The sequence below is a fragment of the Halyomorpha halys genome, unplaced genomic scaffold (genome assembly GCF_000696795.3).
Source record: "Halyomorpha halys isolate HHAL.00 unplaced genomic scaffold, Hhal_1.1 Scaffold4.1, whole genome shotgun sequence".
Lineage (NCBI taxonomy): Eukaryota > Metazoa > Arthropoda > Insecta > Hemiptera > Pentatomidae > Halyomorpha > Halyomorpha halys.
The window spans coordinates 1,877,706-1,902,000 of NW_027116287.1; the positions used below are offsets into that span (position 1 = coordinate 1,877,706).

At 26.9% G+C, this 24,295-nt stretch overlaps 1 protein-coding gene across 3 annotated transcripts in view; it reads right to left on the reverse strand.

The window, feature by feature from the left end:
• The window catches only part of LOC106688107 (acid sphingomyelinase-like phosphodiesterase 3b), a 940,469-nt gene that overhangs the window by 306,867 nt on the left and 609,307 nt on the right, over positions 1 to 24,295 (reverse strand). For all 3 annotated transcript variants that reach the window (XM_067053111.1, XM_067053110.1, XM_067053109.1), the window contains one exon: positions 7,616 to 7,690. In XM_067053111.1, coding sequence (XP_066909212.1) covers positions 7,616 to 7,690 — 75 coding nt within the window. The remainder of the gene's footprint in view (positions 1 to 7,615; positions 7,691 to 24,295) is intronic.

Sequence of the window (24,295 nt, forward strand, 5' to 3'; positions counted from 1 at the left end):
ATATTGTTTTATTTCATAATTAGATTTTTTTTTCTTTATAAGTTTTCATACATTTCTAATAATGGATTTTTCGAACGCTGGAATAAGATTTAATATTTGAATATGATTTTTTCATTATTAAATTCATCGAATCGATTTAGTTATTATAAAGCGAATGTTCATATCTGATAAGCTTAATCCCGTTTATTATTATTAATGATCCGTTCGGGGGCAAACGGGTTATTACCGAGCAGCTTCCTGTTTCATCAGCAGAATTTATGGCCGAAAATTATTTTTCAGCCAATCACCTGTTGGCTCATTAAATACTGACATAGCGCGTGGGGTAGAATGAGCAGAGGGGGAGTTATGGTGTAGCGTATAATGCTTCATATTCAACAACTTTATTATCAAATATTTTCATTAATAGCGAATTTTTTAGAACTTCATGAGAGCAAATTTATATGTTATTACCAAGCTTTTTGTGTCATTACTGTAATCCTAAAAGCTGAATTATTAATATATAGTTTGATTGATATATTTCAACTACGAAGCTTTTAGTGATGAAATATAAGGAAATTTAATTTTTTTCTTTATTAAACAAATCTATTATACCGTGTAGGAATATTTTGAAGAGTTGTCTTTTCTGAGATACTTATTTAATGCACTTATCTTATTAAAATCTACACAAGTAAAAATCTAATCTTCGTTTGTTAGATCTCCGAAAGCTCTTAACTGCGTAAATCGGATGTTTTTTTCTGAATGTTTATTTTTGTCCTGATAAGGTTCTTAGCTATCAGACACCCTGGATTTATCAATTAGAAAAAATATTCATGAACTAAACTACAATTTATTGGCACTATATCTCAATAAGTATACATCTTTTTAAAGGTTATATGGTAAATTATTTGATATTATATATTATAGCAATAGATTAGTTTCTTTCTGAAAAATAGGAAAATTAAAATTTATTCTATTAAATGATTTTATATTCACAAAAAAATATAAAAACCTAAAGATGCTTCAAGTAAATTACGCCAACAATTTTTAATTATATTTGTTTGTAAAATCGCCTAGAACCCTAAAATACCATTCATGGAAAAAAAATTAAACATTTTGAACGTGATTTATTTGAATTTTTTTTTCCTACAGCTGTCCATTATTCATATAATCATTCATAACTTATCTGCAATTTTATCCAAATCTTATGTTTCAACAACCCGTGTAAAGCTGATTGTCTGCTGTTTCAATTAGTATTGACAAATATTTTAATGTCATTATATATACAAAATAGTTGTTACAAATGAAGAAAATCATTTTAAAGATTAGTTTTGTAGTTATTTTTTTTTTTTTTTTTAAATCAAAGCCGATGATATAACCGAATCTCAAAATCATTGAATCGACATGCTGAACGTTTTGCTTATATATACATATAAAAATTGCTATAGTATTTTGTAGCCAAGATATATTAATTATAATATGTACGTAAATGTTTAATTTTAACTAAATTAATAACAAAGTGTCATTTGTTCTCATTCATTCTATAAATAGTGCAATCTCAGATCTGGCAAAATAGCAAAGCAATCTATAAATATTTAACAAATATTTATTTATAAAGTAAAAAAGTATATTATATATTATATATTATTATATATGTATATATTATTATTATTATATATTGTATATTATATATTATTTCACCTGTACTCTCTATCTATTAGATAAATTAATCTTAACCGATTAACGTTGATTTTCGATTAAAGTTCGGTGTCGTCCTGGAAAGGTTCCTAGATATTGAAATTCTGAATTAATGAAGTCGAAAAATAATTATGATCAAATTTAAAAATTATTGGTGTTTAACTCAGAATTAATAAATTTTTTCATATAACGCAAATGAGCCTATATCAAAGATAATTAATCACCTTAAAAAAGGATAAGAATTACCTGAATCGGAAAAGTACTAGCAAATATATAAATAATAACCTTAAATTATTATTTGAATGGGTGAATAACTTACCTACAAAAATTATTGAAATTAGACTATTATCAATAAATATACTGACCTTTATATATATTTATATTTAATTTTTTTTATAGAATCTGTAGTCAAGATTTAAAAATTATAATATGTATATAAGTGTTTTATTTAAACTAAATTGAAATGAAACCTTCAATTGTGTTTATTTAATCTGTATATTATATATACTACGTACTCAAATATAACATTAGTAAAACATTATCAGATAATTTAAAATAAGTATGAAATACTTAAATACCAAAGCCTATTTTATTTATAACTCTGTTGAACTTTGCAAATCCAACAGTAAAGTTATTACAGGAAAACTCCATAAATCGTACAAACGATAACAAATTCGTGAAACGGTTATTTCCGAACAACATTGACGACATCCTGTCAAAATTGGAAACTTGTCAGAGGAACACATATAGAACAGGCCCGACTACGGTACAATTTCCTAATGTCACGGTGATCCAATGACTTTGCCTTGATAGTGTCATTTCCAGCGAAGGTTAGCCAGCTCTGAATTATATTTCACCTTTCTAAGTAGTCAAGACTAGAATATATGATTTATGTATGTAAATAGGATATGTTATACATGACTTGCTGAGGGGCTTATCTTGCTTGACGCCTGAACTTTATACCCTGTCATGAATATGAAACCTAGTCACGTTCAAAATAATAGCAAAAAATATTTATTGAATAGCAATCAATATTATTGAATATAAATAGCATAGCTATATATGAAATATACATAAGCAGATATATTTCAACGTGAAAAATTTCTCATCCTCAATTTCATTAGAAATACAAATTTTAAAAAAAAAGTGCCACTGAATATAATCGATTTTATAATTTTTTTTTTTCGATTTTCTCAAAAACAGCTATATGGATTATAAATGAACTTAGTATATCAATGTATAATTGAATAGTCTTTTATATAACTTAGGTTTTATCCTCAATGAAATAGTTTAAAAGAGCCTGAATGCTGAACTAACAAAAAATATTCCTCTATAGTATTTTTGATTTTGTTTATTAGAAATAGATGACTAGTTGTCATTATTTATAGGATTAAATGCTAAGTAAATACGAAATATTAAAGAATTTGTATAATATAAAAAAGGAGAAATAAGGAAACATACAAAGAGGAGTTCTGTGACGGGAAACTAGGAAAAATAACTAGGACGCTTCGTCATCTCTTGTTGAACTGAGGATTTTTTCAAATCAAACTGTTTTTATCAATGTTCAATAAATTAATCTTTAAATCTTAAGCTCTTATAATCACTACAGTAGTCCAACAGGACTAAAAAATTAAAGATTAAAATAAATATCGTCGAAAAATGAATTTTTTTTTTATAACAGTGTAACTAAAAAAATATAATGAGAAAACATTTTTTTTTATGTATTCTGAGTTTTAACAGATAAAAAATAAAAGAGAACCATTCCCTTTTTTTATATTACAAATTGATGTAGTTGTTATTTTTATGTCATAAAAATAAAAATCGAAGTGTGATCGAAATTCTTTTGAAATTAAAATTAATAGTTATTTTCAGTTGCCTGTCAAAAAATGTATTCATTTCAATTTATTAAAAAAAAAAAAAAAAAAGATCAAAATTAAAAGAAAACCATTCGACTTTTATGTTACAAGTAGATGTTTTTTTTTTATTTTTGTCATAAAAATAAAAATCGATGTGTGATCAAAATTCTTTTGAAATTAAAATTAATAGTTATTTTCAGTTACCAGTCAAAAAATATATTCGTTTGAATTAAAAAAAAAAAAAAGAATGAAAATTAAAAGAAAACCATTCGACTTTTATTAAATCTAAAAAATTGATGTAGTTGTTATTTTTTATGTCGTAAAAATAAAAATCGATGGGTGATTAAAATTCTTTTGAAATTAAAATTAACAGTTATTTTCATTTGCCTATCATAAAATATATTCATTTGAATTAATTAAAAAAAGAGAATAAAAATTAAAAGAAAACCATTCGACTTTTTTTTATATTTCAAGTTGATGTAGTTTTTTTTTTTTATTTTTTAAAATATATTATTAAAATTAATGAGGTTTAGAGTTAACAGGTAGTTGAAGAAATACGTTTTTCTTTGAGTATTTTTTCTGTATTTTAATTTTTTTGAGAAAGGCGTTATCCGACGAAGATAAATTTTAATAGTGGTTAAATATTCCCAGGAGACAGAGATTCCCTCCTAGGAGGGTCGACGACTCCTAAGGGAGCGATGGTTAGGAAGCCTGGGATTAACCAAGGGGTACGAGGGAACCACTGCTTTATTGTACAAGTATAACAAAGGGGACTTCTAACTTTATCTTCAAGCTGCTTTATAGATTCAATAGACGAGATTTCATTAACCCTTCCTTAAGAGTAATAAAAATCCTAACATGTCCATCGAATCTGAAAGACCAGATAATAGTAAAATACAAATTTATTATTAATTTTAAATCTTTATAAAACGTTTTTAGTATGAGTGCCTTATTTTTTTTTAAGTCCAGTAGATTTTTATTAAAAAGAAAAAGCTTTACTGTTCCAACCCATGAGTTCAGTACTTTGTAAAGAAGAACTGTTTTTGAAAACCTATTACACAGAAAGGTGATTGATTCAATTCACGCTCAACTGCCATAATTATCCCCAATCAAGAGTACCAACTTTATAGGGGTTGGGTCGACATCTGAACCACATGGTTGACTCATATAATAAATAATTGTCTGCTATAGCTGGATTCAAACCTCGGTCCAGAGAGTTAATAGAGAAGCTCCCTACTGATTGACTACTCCCTTTTAGTAGATTTATTAGTAAATATTATCAATATTTTTTCATTCCTTTTATAAATATACCTAATCCAAAATGTAAACTATAAACAACTCTAATTTACAATAAGTTGTTGTACTAATTTATTAAAACTTCAATCTGTCACAATTTGACGAAGTTTCTAATACTAATTTTTGTTTTAACTAGATATGAAAATAAAACTATTTAACAACTTAATACTATTCTTTTTGTATTTATTAAAGTTAAAACTTTTGCATGCGAAGAATTAATACCTACATCGAGAGAAAATTATGCCAAAATTCCTGAAAATTGTCATTAAAAAAAATATCCCTCTTATAAATCTCATCAAATAAATACCTTGTCCCCTTGGAAGATTTTTTTTTTTTTTTTAAATAATACTTTTTATTTATTGATAGATATTCCAATCTGCCACACAGTTGTGGGCAATAGGTAATAGTGATGAATGCTCTCATACATACTAAAATAAAATAAAATAAATAAATGAATAAAAGAAAAGAAAAAAGAAAAGAAAATAAATTAAAAAAAGAAACCTCTCTTAAAATATTTACAAACAAAAGAATAAACAAAATGAACATAATCAAACTATCTGTAAGATTTTTTTTTCTAAATAATACTTTTTATTTATTGATAGATATTACAATCAGCCACACAGTAGTGGGCAATAGGTAATAGTTATGAATGAACTCTTACATACTAAAATAAAAAAAAAAAATAAATAAATGAATAAAAAAATATATATATATGTATATATAGTTGACCGTAAAAATTTATATATAAGAAGATGGTCAGAGATGCGGTCAAAGGAGAAACAAAACTAATTTACAACTATTTATTTTCCGACGTTTCGCCCCACTTTGCAGGGCTTCATCAGGGTTGTATCTTGTGGTAGTTTGTATCTTATAAAAAGATACAAAATGATACAATGAAAAGAATAAAAATACATTATTATTATTTATTTATTTTTTTTATTTATAATTATTCTTTCATTGACGTTTATTTAGTATTGATTTTTTTTTGTATAAACATTGTATTGTTTGTATCGTATTGTTTTTGTTTACATCTCCTATACTTTTTTAACTTTATATTTTACGTATTTTTATAAAAAAAATGTTTACTCATGACATTGTTACTTATTTTTATTCTTATCATTGTATCTTATCTTTGTATTTTTATTCTTATCATTGTATCTTATCTTTGTATTTTTATTCTTATCATTGTATCTTATCTTTGTATTTTTATTCTTATCATTGTATCATTTTGTATCTTTTTAGCCCTGATGAAGCCCAGCAAAGTAGTGCGAAACATCGGAAAATAAATAGCTATAAACTATTTTTGTTTCTCCTTTGACCGCAACCCTGACCATCTTCTTATATATATATATATAAATAAAATAAATTAAAAAAAAAAACTCTCTTAAAATATGTACAAACAAAAGAATAAACGAAATGAACATAATCAAACTATCTGTATGAAAAATAAATAAATAAAATAACATAATGATAAAATAAAATAGTCTCTACGGAAGATTTTCTGTGGCTGAAATAACTTACCAAAGATTGCCTTAATCTAGATAATAGAGATCTTTCTAAAAGAAACTCAGCACACACTTCAAAATGACGGCTGATTCAAACTCTTCAGTTGTCCCAAAGCCTCATTATTTTTATTTTATAATTTAAATTGCAAGTACCCTACTACTGAAGCAGTACCTACCCTATTTTTCATTTATTGGTTTCGAATAAAAGTAACACTCCCTGAATCGGGAAATTCAATATAGAGTCCCTTTTGTTGGACTGTGTGTACAAATACTATGTACACAGTCTTTATCCCCAACTCAGTCCAATATCCTGGAACATGAGGGTGATGATCGATTCTGTCCGACCTAATGAGTAGAGATGGAGTTTTGAGTTAAATTTATGTGTGGCCCTAAGGGTTATTCGGATCTAATGCATCTTGCTTATTATATTTTTGTTTGCATGGCGAAAAATTGCAATTGGTCATCATCCCCCAATTTTTATTAACTTTTCCATTTTTTATTTTTATTTTTATAATCTTAACTTTCACTTTAGCCGAAAATTCAGATATAAAGTTGTCTTAAAATGGATTTGTCACTTCTACATTATAAATGTCTCCTCGGTTTTTCTTTACTGAGTAATTTCCTAACATATCTTGCGTATGTTTCTACACATTAGAAAACAGGAATAAACAGAAGAAAATTCATTACATTTCTTAAATCATTGAAAAGTTTTATATCACAAGTCAATAAAATCAAATTAGGAAATGCGATTATTTAGAAATTCATATGAAAATTATTAATAATATAATTATCTCACATAGATAAGTTAAATGTTTATTGAAAATATACATTTGTAATATCTAACAGGAGGAAATTTCATTTTGAAATAACCTAAATACTTTTCGAATTTTAATTTATCAAAAAAAAAAAAAAAAAGAAAAAACCTTTTCGGAAACGGGTATTTACTTATATAAGCTCCTGAATTAAGATTATATTTGTAAATAAAATTGTATTTATTAAAAATTACAAAGAAATACAATTTAAAATTTCTTAAAATATTTTAGAGCAAATAATAAGATTTACTTCCTGCCGTAATCAAAATAACTAACTAAATTTTCTTGATTTTAATTCATTTTGGGAACTTAGTTCTTTCAATAATTTATAAATAAAACTCATTAATTTATGTTATTATTACATATATATATATATAAAAGTTTCCATTTTACTGATTTTTTATTTTGGTATAATGAAGAATACATATGTTGTTCTTGATTGATAATAATTTAAATATATAAGTTAACATACCTATTTTGGCCCTGGCGATGGTGACCAAAAGAAGATTAGAGAAGGAGATAGCCCAAAGAGTCCACATGGTGAATCCTGGAATAAGAAAATGAATATTATAAATAATCAATGTAAGTAAATAAGTCAACAATTTCAGGCTGTGATATAATAATATCTCAAAAATTAAGTATTTAACTGTGAAGTACCTTCATAAAGAGTTTTTTCTTACTTTGAGATCCTTAATTTATATTTTCAGATAGGGTACATAACCCTGTATATTTGAAAATATAGATGATATTACATAAATTTATACATCCATATCAATTTATTAATAAATTCAAAGCTTTATTTTACATATAAAGCAGATTCCGCAAAATAAAACATAATTTTGTAAGTTTGGTGATTTTTATTTTTTTTTATTTTTTGTATTCGTCTCTCCTTTTTTTGTTTCAACCAGGCCCCATAAATTGGAAATGCTTACTTTAATAATCTGGCTAAGCATGATTCTCCTTACACAACCGTTGGTGTAGTAACAGTAGACTTCCTTACAGTTAGTACTGAATGAACCATATAATAAAATAACATTAAATCAACAATATAATATATTTGCTCCTTCTTTAAAAAAAAATAACATAAGTTATCATAACATTACTTAATTGGCTATTTTGTTTTAATAATTAAACAGGTACAGAAAATTAAGCTCCATTAAATACACAAGACTTAGTTCAAAGTTAATTAGGTTGGCTAGTAGGCCGAACTTGAAGCCAGAAGTTCAAACAACAAATGAATTATTAATGACCAAATTATAATTACAGTTTCAGATTAAAATCCATATTTTTGCTATTTGCATTCTAAAGCAATTAAAGAGTATGTTAACATGGATTCATTTTCATACATCGTTGTACTACTTGTAACTCATGTTTGTACAAATTATATTTATTTATTAGTTGTCATTTATTTTATTATTATTGGAATATACCTTAAGATTTACGATTCGTAAGAGATTTTTTTCTTTTTTATATAAAAATAATATACTTGATATTTATCATTTTCATTTAAAACTTTTAAGTATGTTTATTTGTGTTTGATTATTTTTTTCATTTAATTTTATTAAAAGTAAACATGTTTTATGATAGTATTAAGGGTTATGATTTATAATATGTTAGAGGGTTTTATTTTATTTTTATTTGTTAATTTTTTGTAAATAATTATTGTTAATTTTTTTTTACCAATTCATTTTATTTTAGTGTTATTTTATTAATTATAATTTTTATTTATTCAATCCATATTTCATCGTAATACACTTAAGCCCATTTTCAATGTATGTAATATTATTCTAAAGAGACCCAAATACATACATACATATATATATTATTATATATAGTCCCAAAATAATTTAAGAATATTATATATATTTATTTCTTGCAGTATCATGACTTATATTCTGTAGATTGATTCTTAAATTAGTTTTAATATATTATTACTATTATTATTAATTATTTATTAGGTTAAGTATTAGTTGAAAAAATTTAAAAATTTTATGAGTATTGTATATTGATTATTTCTTATTGTTATTATTTGAGGAGAAGATGGTTGGGGATGCGGTTGAAAAACTTATTTAATATTGCCAACGTTTCGGCCAGAATTTTCAGCCTTCGTCAGGGATACTTAAAGATCGGGAACCTAAGCTATAAGTAGTTATTAATCTTCTTCTCATATACATTATACACGGTCAACTATCTTCTTATCCTTATTGTTATTAATTGGTGATTCTACTTTTAGAATAAATTTAATATTAACATTATTATTTATCGTTAATTGTGGATTATATTATCATTTTGATAGGTTTGTTGATACCTTACTGTTAATCTTTCGCTGATAAGCTTCAAATTATATAGGTTCAGCTTAACTAACTAAACCTATAATTGAGTAGGCTAGACAAAATGCGACTAATTCGAATTATTAAAGAAAAATAAATACTGTAACTTTTGTTTTTAATTTTGAAATGTTAATAAACCGATAGATGTCACTATTTAATCAGTGCTCATTTTTTTACAGTAATCATTAAAAAAGAAAAAAAACAATAACTATAGCATATGCAGTAATCATTATTAGCAATAACTATAAGTTTATAAAAAAATCATAAATTATATTACAGATCAAAACAGAACCCGAAGTATTAAGAGACAAGATTATAGTTATTTACGAAAACAGCACTTTATGTTTGACAAATAATAAGAAATATTTATTAAGTACCTTAGATCAAAAAATTATATCAACAATTAAAATGTTTAATTTATATAATCTTTGTTGTTAAATATTGATTTCTTTGCCTGTAATAGGATATTATATAGTTGCGTAGAATGAAAATCTTATTAATAATTAATGCTTAAAAGTTTTCAGGTAAAGCCTTGATAAATTTTTATCAGTGATTTAAAATAAATATGAATAACTAGTTATTTAATCATTATATAAAAAAATATACTTCATATTAATTTTCTTATTAGAATTTTCCGGGTGAAATGAATAATAAATTTAAGAATATAAAAAATAAAATAAAATAAGGAAACACCGAGAAGAAATCATTTAATGAAGAAAGCAGGTTAATGAAAAACTTTATGACGGTATATTTAGGATTAATATTAAAAATTAATAATAACTTCCCTGACAACTTAAAAGGATTCATTTAACAATATTGTTCATTCCTGGTAGCCGTTTAAAAATTTAAATTAATTTTATTATTTTCAAGGGGATATAACAGAAATATAAAACAGCTTATTATCGACTTTAAATGACAATAATCAGAAGAGTAATTGTAATAACCAATCTTAATTATTATATTTATTTATTTTTTTGCAGAGTGAATTAAATAGTACAATATTAATGTCGTTGCGCTGTAAAGGATGTAGTGTAGTGAACATTCCTGATTTTTTTTCTGAGGAAAGGATGATATTTAATCAAAACCTTTCAACAACATTTCGAGAAACATATTTCAGAAATTTATAAAAAAAGTTGCTCGTGTAAAAAATTATGGTGGATATGGAACTGGATGAGCTGTGTTTTCTTTTTCCTAATAACAACAAAAACTTACAAATTAAAATTTTAATTTAAATATATTGATTAATTAAGTTAGCATTTGATACAGTACAAAAAAGTTAATTAATAATGATAGTACGATTGAGGATAATTCAACAAATCAACAAGAAACAAATATCGATTCCTCAAAAGTAAAGTTTTTTTACACAAAATAAAGTTCTACACTAAAAAATTATTCTATTTCAAAATTTAGGTATTAAAATACCGTAAAATAGGTATTAAAAATGTCATTTCGTTACTAATATAATATTTCCGAATGTTCTTTACTGAAATACATGCTTCTTTTTTTTTTTTTTTTTTAATATGTTCAGTGTCGTCCTAGAAAGGTTCTTAGCTATTGAAATCCTAGATACATCAATTAGAACAAAAAATTATGACCAAATTAAAGCATTATTGGCGTATATTCAAAATATTTATATTTTTTCATATGATATACATAAGACAATTATGATAGGTAATAAAATCAATTAAGCAAAGAAAAAAATATGATAAATGACCTGAATCGGAGATGCAATAAAAAATATATGGCCAATTTTCGACGTCACCTCTCTGTCTACATAAATAAAAATATAATGATCATTTGTTACTTATGAAAGATTTTCGAAAGTTCTTTATTAATTTATACGTTGATTTTTTAAAAATTGATTTATTTATTTTTTAATGTTATATGTTCTACTGGACGATACACAGAAAATAAAAGATATATTTAGTTAGGTAATTGTTTTTTTAATTACAAAATTAAATTGTGGAAATTGTGGTTGTTCCGGATAACCTACGGCAACCGAAAGGTTGAATTGAAGGGGCCACCATAATACATTATAGCATACAATAGCCTACAGGATGTACTAGCGCCCATGTGGCCAACAGCCAAAACTAACCTCCTCCAGCGCTCTCTGTGGTGAGAAGCAACCCCGACTAATGAGATATACAGTAATATTTACCATGAGTGAGTAGAGTTACTGGAGTAGTTCCTACCAGCAGAGGGGAGAGAGGCATAGAAATGCGGAAGGAAGAAAGAAGAATTAAGTAAGTTCACATGGCAATGATTAACATTCACCACCACATAGTAATCATCATCAACCACCTCATTATCTACAATTCCATAGCCCAGCCATTCAAAATTTACTAACCATCTAATCATAAATGTTTTATTTTGGTCACCCCCTACACAACTTGTAACTTTGAATTATATAGTCCACTGAAACCCAACCAGCCAACCAAAGGTGAAGTGTTCCTGGCATTAAGGTGAAGGTATGCTTCATACAGTGGTATATTTATTAATTAATTATAATTAATATATAACAATTAAATTAAAGTTTAATATCTTAAAATATCATAAATAAATTATACATTATGTAAAAAATATAATTTTAGTTATTAATATATAACAATTAAAGTAAATGATTTTACAGAATGAAAATTAATAAAAATGTGTAAGTAAAATAACAGAGTTAAAGAAATAAAAATATAAATTATATAATGTAAAGCAATATGAATATATTCATTTAATATGAACGAAGAAAACCAAAGAGAGACAGAAAAAATATGTAACTAATGAAATATGTAAATAAAATACTAGAATCAAGAAACAAAATATAAAGTTAAGTTAGTCAAAAGAAGTAATTAGAAAATATGACAAAAATACTATGTGGTGAACATAATGTAATAACATGGGTAAGGAAAAATAAGAAAAGAATAGGGAAGGAGAAGTGGGTAAAAGAAAGATAAGAAAAAGAGAATAAAACATAGAACCCACCTACTTGGAGGAGATCAGAAATCCAAGTGAGCTCAGTGGCGCGTGCGGTAAGACTCTGAGTTAAAAAAGTACGTTACAAAGATAATGAAATTACCGGAAGGTTGATAATATGTTATTTGTACGGGTAAAAATATGCTTCAATTTGAATTAATTAAATTATTACTTGATATGACGTGTTCTCTTTTTATATAAATAGAAGTGCTATGTTCATTGGTTACTTAAAAAAAAAATCACAAATTACTGATGATATCAATAAATAAATTTAAATACAAGATACATTATTCAATGTTATTTAAATGTGGGGATATATTCCCTATTAATCAAAACAAAAATCATTGTGACAGGACAATTATTAACAAAGGTATGGCGTATTGAATGATTTATAATATATTAAAATATATATAGAATTTTTAACGGTTATAAAAATTATATTGTTTACGTAAATGTTTAATTTTAACTAACTTCCGATTTTATTCATTCAGTCTATATATAGTACATAATCAAATCCAGCAAAAGCGAAGTATTGCCATGCCGAATAGTTTTAAATAAAAATTTAAATATTGACTTTTATAAAAAACTCCTCCAGTACTTCAGAGTTTTGATTCAACTTTAAGATAATCAAGCATCGAGAGTAGATTTAGAAGATGAATTGGTTACAACCAGAGTAATGGAATTCATATTAATTATTATGATATTAATATTAGACCGATTTCATAAATTTTATACCAATTATATAAATGTACATACCAATAGATGCACATACAAATATGTGGAAGTAGAGATGAATGGGCGTTTCCATTTATCCAAATATCTACCGAAGATTGAATTAGTAAACTGCCAATAATTGCATGAAAAATAAATAGAATATTACATAATAGTAACATTTTAATCCGACTTATTAGTGCTATAAGCGCTAATATTGCACAAAGGAACGCTACTCTCTGATTAATTCGAATAAACTGGTTTATTATTTTTTGCTTAATTTTGTTAAATTACTGCTTCTAATTTTTTTATTTCAATATACAATTTTTGTCATAAATAAAGATTGAAAAAAAAAATGTTAAAACATTATCTTCAATCATAAGTACATTCCAAAAAATACGTAATAATTCCAAAATGTTTTAATAATACAAGCTTCCGTATTTTCATTTTCTGTATATGAAAAACCGGGGTCCTTCTCCATCTTCAGGGGTCTCTTCTCTACAAATTTTAACCATAAAACAATAAATAATAAATGTAATTACACACTCATTAATTGAAAAAATCATACATATTACCTTGTACAACAAATTTTATTATATCTAATGTTCAGAATATCACCGTATGTTTATATCTATATAAATTTATTTTGTCAATTTGTTTTTAAAATAATTTCTTAAATAAAAAAGAACTAAACACTCAATTCAACTATCTTCAAAACACTGTCTTCAAAGGAATTGAACGTTATGCTTTTCCTTATTACATTTTTTAAAAAGTTTTCCTGATATTTATCTACTCTCGCCCTGTTTTTCAATTTTTTTTTTATACTAAAATTTATATCTGAATAAAATGTACCCTATCTGTAAATATGTTTTCAGATAATTTTTTTTTTAATTAATTATTTTTTCATTTATGTTTAATTTATTTGTTACTTCCCAGCATCAGTTCCTAAATTTACTGTATATATTTTATATAAATATAGATGGATAGCTTCTTTTATTTTTTTCTGTTTTACCTTTCACGATTTAATTTTTTTTAATAAAAAAAACTAAATTTGATAAGTTATTATTATAAAAAAGTAATTAAAAAGAGCAACAAAAAAACAATTCCCTTTCACTTTATAAATGTTTTGAATTATTAAAATTAAATTATTGATTACTTCATAATGAGAGTAATTCAAAGGTTTAGCGGATCCCTAAAGCTCAACTCCGTATGTCTATTACAGTCATATAGATCAGTATTTTGTAATAGATTGGAAGTATAGACCATTTGTCCAGTAAGTGCTGTAACAGTCGAAATCGATGTGTAGTTTCCTGTCTTTTCAGTCTTGTTTGAGGATTTCAGGTTAGTCGTTTGTGTATATGTAGTCCAAGGTAGATCTGTTCGACAGGGGTATGGGCAACATTATTAAAGGAGACTGTAGGGAAGTCGGTAGGTTTACGATGAAGGGTAATGATGATTTGATGGGATTTATTTTAATCCTCCGATTATGACACCATTCTTCGAGGACTTGGAGAGTTTAGTATGCAATCAAAGGGTTATTTATAACAAAGAACAAACATGTGTCATCAGCATACGTGGTGAGGATAGTGTTAGGATTCGTTGGGATGTATTTAGGTTTAGGTTTAGAGAATGGGACCGAAGAAGCTACCTTGAGGAACACCAGCGGACTGAGAATAAAGGAATTAATAGGAGCATAAAACATACATTAAAAAATATTTTCCATAAGATACAAAAACTAATTGTTAAAATTCAATTGAAAAAATCATTTTTTCTTTAAACTAGCGATAAACAACTCACATGTGGCATTATAAGGACTAAAGATTACAAATTTCACATTTACAAAGCACATTTCACGTCAACAGTCCAAAACGTTCTATCAAACAGAAACGACATATCATTTAAAGACATGCACACACACAAAGAAAAGGAAGGTCACAAATAAAAAATTGAGGAAAGTCAAACTCAAACATGTGGTCAGTAGGAAACTGAAAAAGAGATAGTAAATGTATCCATACAACTGAAACTATACTAATTAGCAACTAAATTAAATAAAAAAATATTAAATATAAAAAAAATATATGAAGTGGAAATGCAAAGCTGAGGAAGGTTATGAGAAAAAAAACAGTAGATCAACAGAGATAAAAAATAAACTTACGATATCAAAATCCATGCTAATTACAGGTAATTTTACAATGTAGCTTTATATAAATATAATTTTTTTTTTAAAGAAGACCATACCCGAATTAATAAATCCTATTATTTTTATAATGATATCATTGATTGATTGCGATTTCGTCGTCTTACATCAACTAATTCATATATGTAAATGTATATAATAATAAACATTCTTATCTTTCAGTTATTCTCCTCTCTATATGAATCCACAGAAGACTTAAAATCATTACAAAATTAATGAAAATTGACATTCACAAAATGACATTACAAAGTCAAAAGGTTAAATATTTTTTAATGATTTACCAAGGCTTCCAAAATTATAGATAAATGTAACACTAAAATTTCATATTATATTTTAAAATAATCTTTTATTCAGTTAAAGTAAATCTTTTTTTTTTACAAGTACGTGTATGCCTAATTATTTCAAAATATTTTCATCCGATTTTAAATTCAAAACTTAAAAAATTGAAAAAATTAATTCCTCCATAAATTTCAGTTTGTTACATTAAAATTTTATGTAATACCTAAATTTAAATGAAAGAGCGCAGATAAACATTACAGTTTATAGGCAACATGGAAAAGCTTGAATACTGGTTTAATTAAAGAGACCACCTGGAGCCACTAAAGTCAGTCGAGATTTTTATTTGTATGTATACACCTACATTTTTAATTATACTTTTTTTAAAATTTATATTAATGCTTACATATATTTTTGTAATGAGCATACGTCTAAAATTAAAAACATTATTTCTTAAATTAATTCAAGTCGTAAAGTCCTCAAAACAGCCTTGGAATTTAATTAAAGTCATGAAGAATCTATGTGATTTTTACAAGGTAAAGAGATTGGTCCGTTTTATCACTCTTTAGTACAGACATGATTTGTAATAAATAAATTATAAATCTTCATCCACAACCAGGTGCATATTTTATTCTTAATATTTCATTTTGATTGAATTGTATAATTAATATTTATTTTTTATAATTTGTTGAAAAAATCAATTCAATATAATTATAATTAACATTACTCAATAATTATATATCAGTGAAATTAATAAGGTAGACAAGCACATGAATATGTAGAATGTAATCTTATAATAACAATAGATAACAAAAAATAGAATGAGATGCGCTTATCTTTGAATGACATACACACACACACATTATTAATTAATATGCATGATTTTTTTTATTATTACACTTCCTGAGTATCAATATTTGTATACGTAAGACGTTTAATGTACTGGCAGACTCTAATTGTATGTGGGGATGATATAAGAAGATGACACCCTTTCTTCTAATTATCATCTCTTAGCAACCAGGATATACGAGTATTTCTTCTTGTAACTTAGAAGGCTCTTCCCTGGAAGGAGTTTGCAGAGGTGAAAGGAGAGTGGGCCATTGATGTGGTAAACGGATCATCTTTCAGGAGCAAGTCCCAACTCTGAGTGTGAGTCTTAGTGTCGCCTATTTAGGATCTTCGAGGACAAACACGTGTGGAAAGGTGAAGCATAAGGTCATAGGACCAACGCTAAATGTATGTTTGTGTGTGTATTAATGTTCAAAATAAAAACTTAAAGTAGAAGAAGGAAGTAGAGGTGAGGAGAAGATGGTTGGGGGTGCGGTCAATGAAATACACTTATAATAATAGTTTTTTTTTTTTTTTTAGCTTTTTAACCTATATATTTGTGTAAATAAATAAATTTTCTTAAATTTAATCTCAAAACATTTTTTATTTCTCAATAAGTCCGACGTTTAAGCCAATTCGGCCATCCTCAATACAATTTTAGAACCATATTATTTTTAAAAAACAACCTTATGCAGGCTATTCTGCTCCGGCCATTTTTGTGATAAATTATAATAGAGAATATTGGCTGTGATAAAAAGCTTTAATTTTTGATTTATTGTAAAAAAATGGACAAAATAGGGTAATTGTCCGGCATAAAGTTCTTTTTAAAAAAATAATGAGGTTCTAAAATTGTATTAAGATAGTCCTTGAGGATAGCAGAATTGCCCGAAACGTCGGACTTATAAAGAAATAAAAATTATTTTGAGACTAAAATTGGAGAAAATTTACTTATTTAAACAATAATAACCAGTCTCAAGAAAATGTAAAGATTATATATAAGAAATTAATTTGTGTTTTTTTTAAAATTATATATTCTTTTATTTTAACTTATTTACTAGGTTTAAAAGTGTGGTACTTCTTTCGTTATTTTTTTTTCTGTATTCCTATTTATTGAACGTGTGTTGCGGATCACAGGAAGTATGAGAGAGTGAAATAGAGAAAATAGCATAGATATGGTTGAGAACAAAAAGAGGTAAAGAATGAATAAGGAAAGTATAATATAGTTTTGTGTGAAAAGAAGAAAGGAAAAAATAAAATAAAAGTGTTTAAAATGATATTTTGAAATATATTACGTTTAGGTTATAGTTGATTACTGTTTGAAAACAAAATGTAGAATTTATATTTATCCATTCAAGTGTTTCCTGTAACGGGCTTTTATTTTCCTTTGAATCTATGTGTTAGTCTTATTTTCGTAAAATGTGTCTATTTGTTTGTTTTTGGTGAATTGATCTACTGCTGTGACTATGAATGATGGTATGATCTCACATATTGAATTTGTTTAGCGGGTCACTGAAGAGGATCTAGGAGGGTGAATTCCGGAGATCGAATTTGTTGATCAGGTGAATGAAAAAATTGTAAAATGGTGACATTGGAAGAGCAGAAATGAGAAAGGAAAATAGGAATGAATTGAAATATTTGTATTTGTTATACAGACCGAAATTGATTGTGAAGGGAAACTGTAGGGAAAAATAATTGTTTATTATATCTTATTATTATATCTCTTTATATGTGATTATACCATGTATGTATAATTTATATATGTCCGATTACGGATTGATAAGTATGCTGTGTGAGATAGCATCCTGATGTATTTAGGCAGCATAGATAAATAAAGTATTTCTCTCTCTCGTATTTATGTATCCAATATTTCCTGTATTTTAATAGATATGAAGTCGGAATTCGGATATCCAAAATCCAAAATTGTGAATTTATAATTTTATTTGATTCAAAGATTATTGTTATTTTAACGAAATTATTCACGGTTTATAATAATCTTGTATTGCAATGTAACATTTATTTATTTACTAATAAAATGTCAAAAAAGTGGAAAATATTAATTTTTTTTTTTATTTAATTTAAAATACTATTCAGTTTTATTATTCACGTTTTGTTCTAATTCATACACAGTTTTTCCTGCAAGTTTTTTTTTTTTAAATAAGAGTTTTTATAGAGTGAAATTATACGCCACACGATCTTCAGGATCTGAAAACCCTTATTCTTAACACTTATAAGCAAATACTTTCCTAAATAGCACGTACTATTGTGAATGATAGAACATAGATACTTGTCGCAGTAGTTTTCAAAATAACATAAAGCAAAAAATTAAAACAGTGTGATAATTTGGTGATTAAACTAGTTAATAATTATTTTTTCCCCATAAAAATATTATATATAAGAATTTAACTGAAATTATTAATGGATGACTTGCATAGTTTGCACATAAAACAGATTATGGCCATCAAACAATAGTTATATATGTTTTAGGGAGACAAAGGGAGGAAAATAAATTCATTCTATCAGGAAACTGCGTAATCCAATAGAGAGACGACACAATTTTCCTTCAGCAAACATAGTCTTTCTTTATCTAAACAAAATCAGGCTGGGAGTGAATACTGAGTTTTTGACTGACAGTTCTGTCTCCTCTGTAATGGCCAAGAGAAAGGCAAATATAAATGTTTGGATAAAATAGAATGAAAATCTATTTCTTATTATTTTTATTTTTTTAATAAATTTATTTAAATAAAATCTGAAATGTGTTAAATTTTTGCTCTTGGCTAAACGAGAAATTGTTGTTATTTAGATTAACCGTCATTTTTATCAATTCTAATTTAACCCAAACCGACGCAAGGTTGGCAATGTTATATTTTATTGTAAACAGAAAATCTAGATTAAAACCATATATAACCACTCTCACATATAAAACAATATGAAGGCCAGAATGAAAGTATAGTTGTGAAATCCGAGCTGTAGCATACAAGATTTACAAAAAAAAAAAACTAAAAAAAAACAAGGTTCTAAAATCGCAGATGAAGCCCCATAGTTTATAAGAAATAATCAATAACATTCATTCAACAACATTTTACAAAATTGTATTCCCAGTTACCAGGAGTTGAAGATACAGTGGTTTACTACTTTACCTCGGAGACTGAAGCCATGGAAATGCAAAACATCCTTTTGTATTGATCTATTTTTTATTCTCAATTTTTCTTCATTGTATAAGTAAGTTATTTATTTTATTGATTCTATTAATATTGGCTGTTTTATTTTTTTTTTATTCAGAAATTATCAATAATTATAGCATTGTAAATCGTTATGGGCGCATTTTTTGTAGAAAACATGATCCCCCACATTATCAAGTGTTAGAAATAAATCTAATTGTTACACTAGCCATGTAAGGCCCACGGGATCGATCTGGTAATAAAATATAAAACCCTCCTAACTAAAGGTCGGGTTGTATCTGACCGAATTTGTCGATCTCTCTTGCGTTAAGGTCCTGCCTCTGCCAAGTTAGAAGTCTTAAGTAATCGTTTAACCTAACGGATTACCTCCAAACCACATAGGTATAAACCTATAAAATCTTTGGTCGGGTGTGAACCTAAAAAAAGAATAACGGGTCGGAACTGACCCACAGTAGTACTCCGCTTCTGGTACATTGATGACATTCTTACATTCCATAACTCATTCTCTAATATATATATATATATATATATGTCCATAACTCTTTAATTTACCTATATGTAGTCGCATTAAATGACTAGTTCAGTAGAAATATAAGAAAAGTTACAATCATTATATTATAGATTGAAAATGTAACTAATAGTTCAAAATGTTCTCTCTGGGAGGAACACGAAGTAATCTGTCCTGGTCGATTTTTTAGGGTAACTATTACTTATATAAGTGATGGATTATTTATTATAATACCGTTTTTCAATTTCAGGCGCTTTATAAATATTGCTCGATTAAACTATCTTAAAGTCTCCTCTTCCCGTTTTAAGCTAATATTTCAAAACATAGGGCCGTGGTTCTCCGAGGGTTTAGCGGGGCGGGTCGGGCGGGGAAGGATTGCCTTTTTTAGTGTTATGATCTCCTCTTGTGAGATTGTGACATGTCGTCCATCGACCATCCTACTTGCTATAATTGTCTGTTTGAAAAGTCAGATAAGTAAGTACCATGGAGGGCGAGAGTGGAGGGTTTGATTCCGTTTTTTAGTTTCAGGCATTTTTTAAATATTGCTCGATTAAAATATCTTAAAGTCTCCTCTTTCCGTTTTAAGCTAATATTTCAAAATATAGGGGTGTCGCTCTCCGAGGGTTTAGCGGGGCGGGTCCGGCAGGGAAGGATTGCCTTTTTTTAGTGTTAATTCGAAATTCAATGGACTATATGTATTTATTTATTTATTTTTCTGTAAACTGATCTACTACTGGGATTATAAAGCCATGGTTTGATTTCACATAGCTATCTAATGATAAATTTGATTAACGAATCACTGAAGGGGGTCTGAGAGAATGAATTAGAGAGAATAAATTTGTCAATTAAATGTAATAAAATTGTCAGATGGAATGAAATAGTGAAAAAGAAAAAAAATTGTGTTTAGTGTGTAGACTAATATTGATTGTAAAAGAAAATTGTAGGGAAAATTTTTTTTGTTATATATATGCTATAAATATATGTATTTTATATATGTCCGATCAAGGATTGATTGATATGATGTGTAATGTAGCTACCCAATTTTTTTGGGTAGCATGGCTAAACAAAGCATTTCTATCAACCATAATTGTTTCTGTAGATTGTATTAAGATAATCTGGGTGGCGGTCAATAAAGAAATCAAAATAGTAAAAGAAAACTATTTATTTTTAAATAACGTTTCGCCCCACTTTTCTGGGGTTCGTCAGAGGGCTATAAGATTTAAACAAATATGACAAATAAAGTTTTTTCAATCTTTATTTCCACCTGACAGCCCTGACGAATCCCTGCAAAGTGGAACGAAACGTTATTTAACAATAATTAGTTTTCTTCTACTATGCATTACTATTACCTTAATTTACTGCCACCCGGACTATGTTCCTACAATTTACTTCATACGGTCAACTATATTCTTCCAACATAATTGTTTTTATTTGATGTTCAAATAATTCTTACTTTTGCTCTTTCCTTTTGTAGTATATATCAATTTCATAGAACAAAGGATTTAGAATCTTGCTGAGAAAAATCATAAATATTTTATGCATTAAAATCAGAAAAATAACGAAAGTAAACTAAATTATTCAATTGATTTGTCCATATTGCATAACATAATTTTGTAATGAGAAAATACTAACTTAAAATTTTTACAAAAATAGTAATTATTGTCCTAGTCGTCAATTAGAAGTTAATGATTGTATAGTTTTGTTAATTACAATGAGTTGTAGTTTTTTTATTTAAAAAAAAATAGTAGAAACTCCATTACTTATTGAATATAAAATAAAAATATTCATACAAGGCTATTTCTTGTACAACCACTTCCAACTTGAATTTCCTCCATCTCGTTATGAACTTTAGTGGTAGTTTAAGGGGGTATAATGGCATTTAATGGTATTGACGTGCATTTAATCCATTCGCGTGAGTTCAACTATGGCCTAATCTTTCAATTATGTTTTGTACTTGTTTTTCTTCTAAAATTTCAAAATAGCCCAATTTTCTATAATAGGTTTAAAAAAAAAAGTAAACAAAGAAGTCTATCTATAAATAAACAATTTAATTTCAATTTAGCACGCTACTTCAGAATACTTCATTTAATAGATTTTGACAATTCAAATCAAAGAAAACAATAAATAAACATTTATTAAATAATGACTTCAATTAAAGATCATCAATTAGAGGTACAGAATATTTTTTTTTTAAATTATTTATTTAATGTAATTTACAACTGTACAAAATAATACAATAGGTATATATGTATTATGTTTCATATAAACTTGAAAATCTTGGGAAGGAACCACCCATTGGTGGTACTTCAAACATTAATTTAAATTAGAAGGTCCCGTGGGCATCTTCTTTTCAGACGCCTCGGAGAATTATCAGGGATTGTTAAGGATGAATGATTAAGAATTAATGGGTTAGGATGGTTAAGAAGTTTGGAATGAAAAGACGCATATCTGATTTGGGTCAAATCTGCAACGAATGGGATGTTAAGGTCTTTGTGAATGAGTTTATTTGTGACGTAATAAGGAGCATCAAGGATTTTACGTAGGAATTTGGATTGTAAGGATTGGATGCGGAAGAGTATGATGGTTTGGTGGAGCCCCAGAGCTCAATTCCATATGTTCAAATTGGTCTGATTATTGTAGTGTATACTAATTTTTTGTAGTGAATGGGAAGTTTAGAGCGATTGTCAAGTAAGTGTTGTAGCAATCGGAATCTACGAGCAGTTTCTTGTCGTTTCAGTCTTGTGTGTGGATTCCAAGTAAGTCTCTTGTCAAGATGGAGTCATAAGTATCGAATCTGTTCAACAGGCATTAGTGGTGTATTTCGAAAGGATACTGTAGGACAGGAGGGCAGAGGTTTACGACGGAGAGAATAAATATAAAGTTTACCAAAACTTTTCAATTGTGTTATCTAGATATATTCATATCCATATATAGCATAACTTTTAATTATCCAAATAGCACTATAAAATGATAAAACTGCTTTTCAATTATTTTTTTTATTACTTCTTGGTCATTTCTGACATACGAGGGGGGTTATCTAGAGGTGACCAATCTATTCTAATCATGTTGGGGAAGGGGGAGTATTTTTTTTCATTTTGTTGGACCGCCACACATAATGAAATTTTTTTTTCTTCTAAAAATGGATTCGAACCCGCACCACCCGCAGTTCCCATTCTGCTAAGACCACCGAGCAACGGACGGCCCTTCTTATCCCGTCGTTCGCATAATATGATAATCCCAGATAAACTTTCTTTATATCCTCTCTTACTATACTCAGGAGTCCTTCCTTTCCTCAACACTTTTTTCCATTTACAATTATGATTTACCCGGCTCTTTTCATCACTCCCTTTATCATCTTTATGCCGAAGTTCTAAAAATACATCTTGCCATGTCTCTTAATTAAAGCTGTTCCCATCGGTTCCAAAACCTACCTAAATTCCATTACTTCGCTAGTGCTTCGAAAAAATTTTAATAAAAATAATATTTTGCATTTAATTAATTTCTCATTAGTTTGTGTGTAACGGAGGGCAAATAAATAAGCCCAACATTATTTGCTACAGTGACGAATTAAATTTTAATAGTAAACTCTGCAAACTTCAAAAGGTGCAGTCAATTTAGTATAATGGTGAAAACTATTTGCTGAAACTAATACTGCGTTTTAACAGTTTAACTGAAATAAGACCGCTAATGATTGTGTATAACGTAACGTGTATAGCATAACGTGTTTTCAGAAAGAGGACATGTTTTCCTGGTTTAATTAGGCTGAAATTTCATCCATTTCTAACCATTATTATAGTTTTATTATAACTTCCTCTAACTGTTGTAATTCACTAACCAAAAATGTTTTAATAATTATTTAAAACATTATTTTAGTAAATAAAATGTAAATAGAAATATAAAATTAAGAGAAATAGAATAGTAATTTTAATACCCCAGTAGGTTGTCAAAAATATATCGGCTAAGCTGTTTCTAACCGTCAAAAATAATCTAATAAGAAAATGACAAAGGAAAAATATTTAGATTTAATTCTATTGTTTCACTAACCACCATTGTATTTTAAATTCAAACCGACGGGTAAAAAAAAAATTTGAGACAAGAAATTGATATTTTATATATCAATATTAATACATTTTTTAATAGGCTCGTTTATATTCTTCGT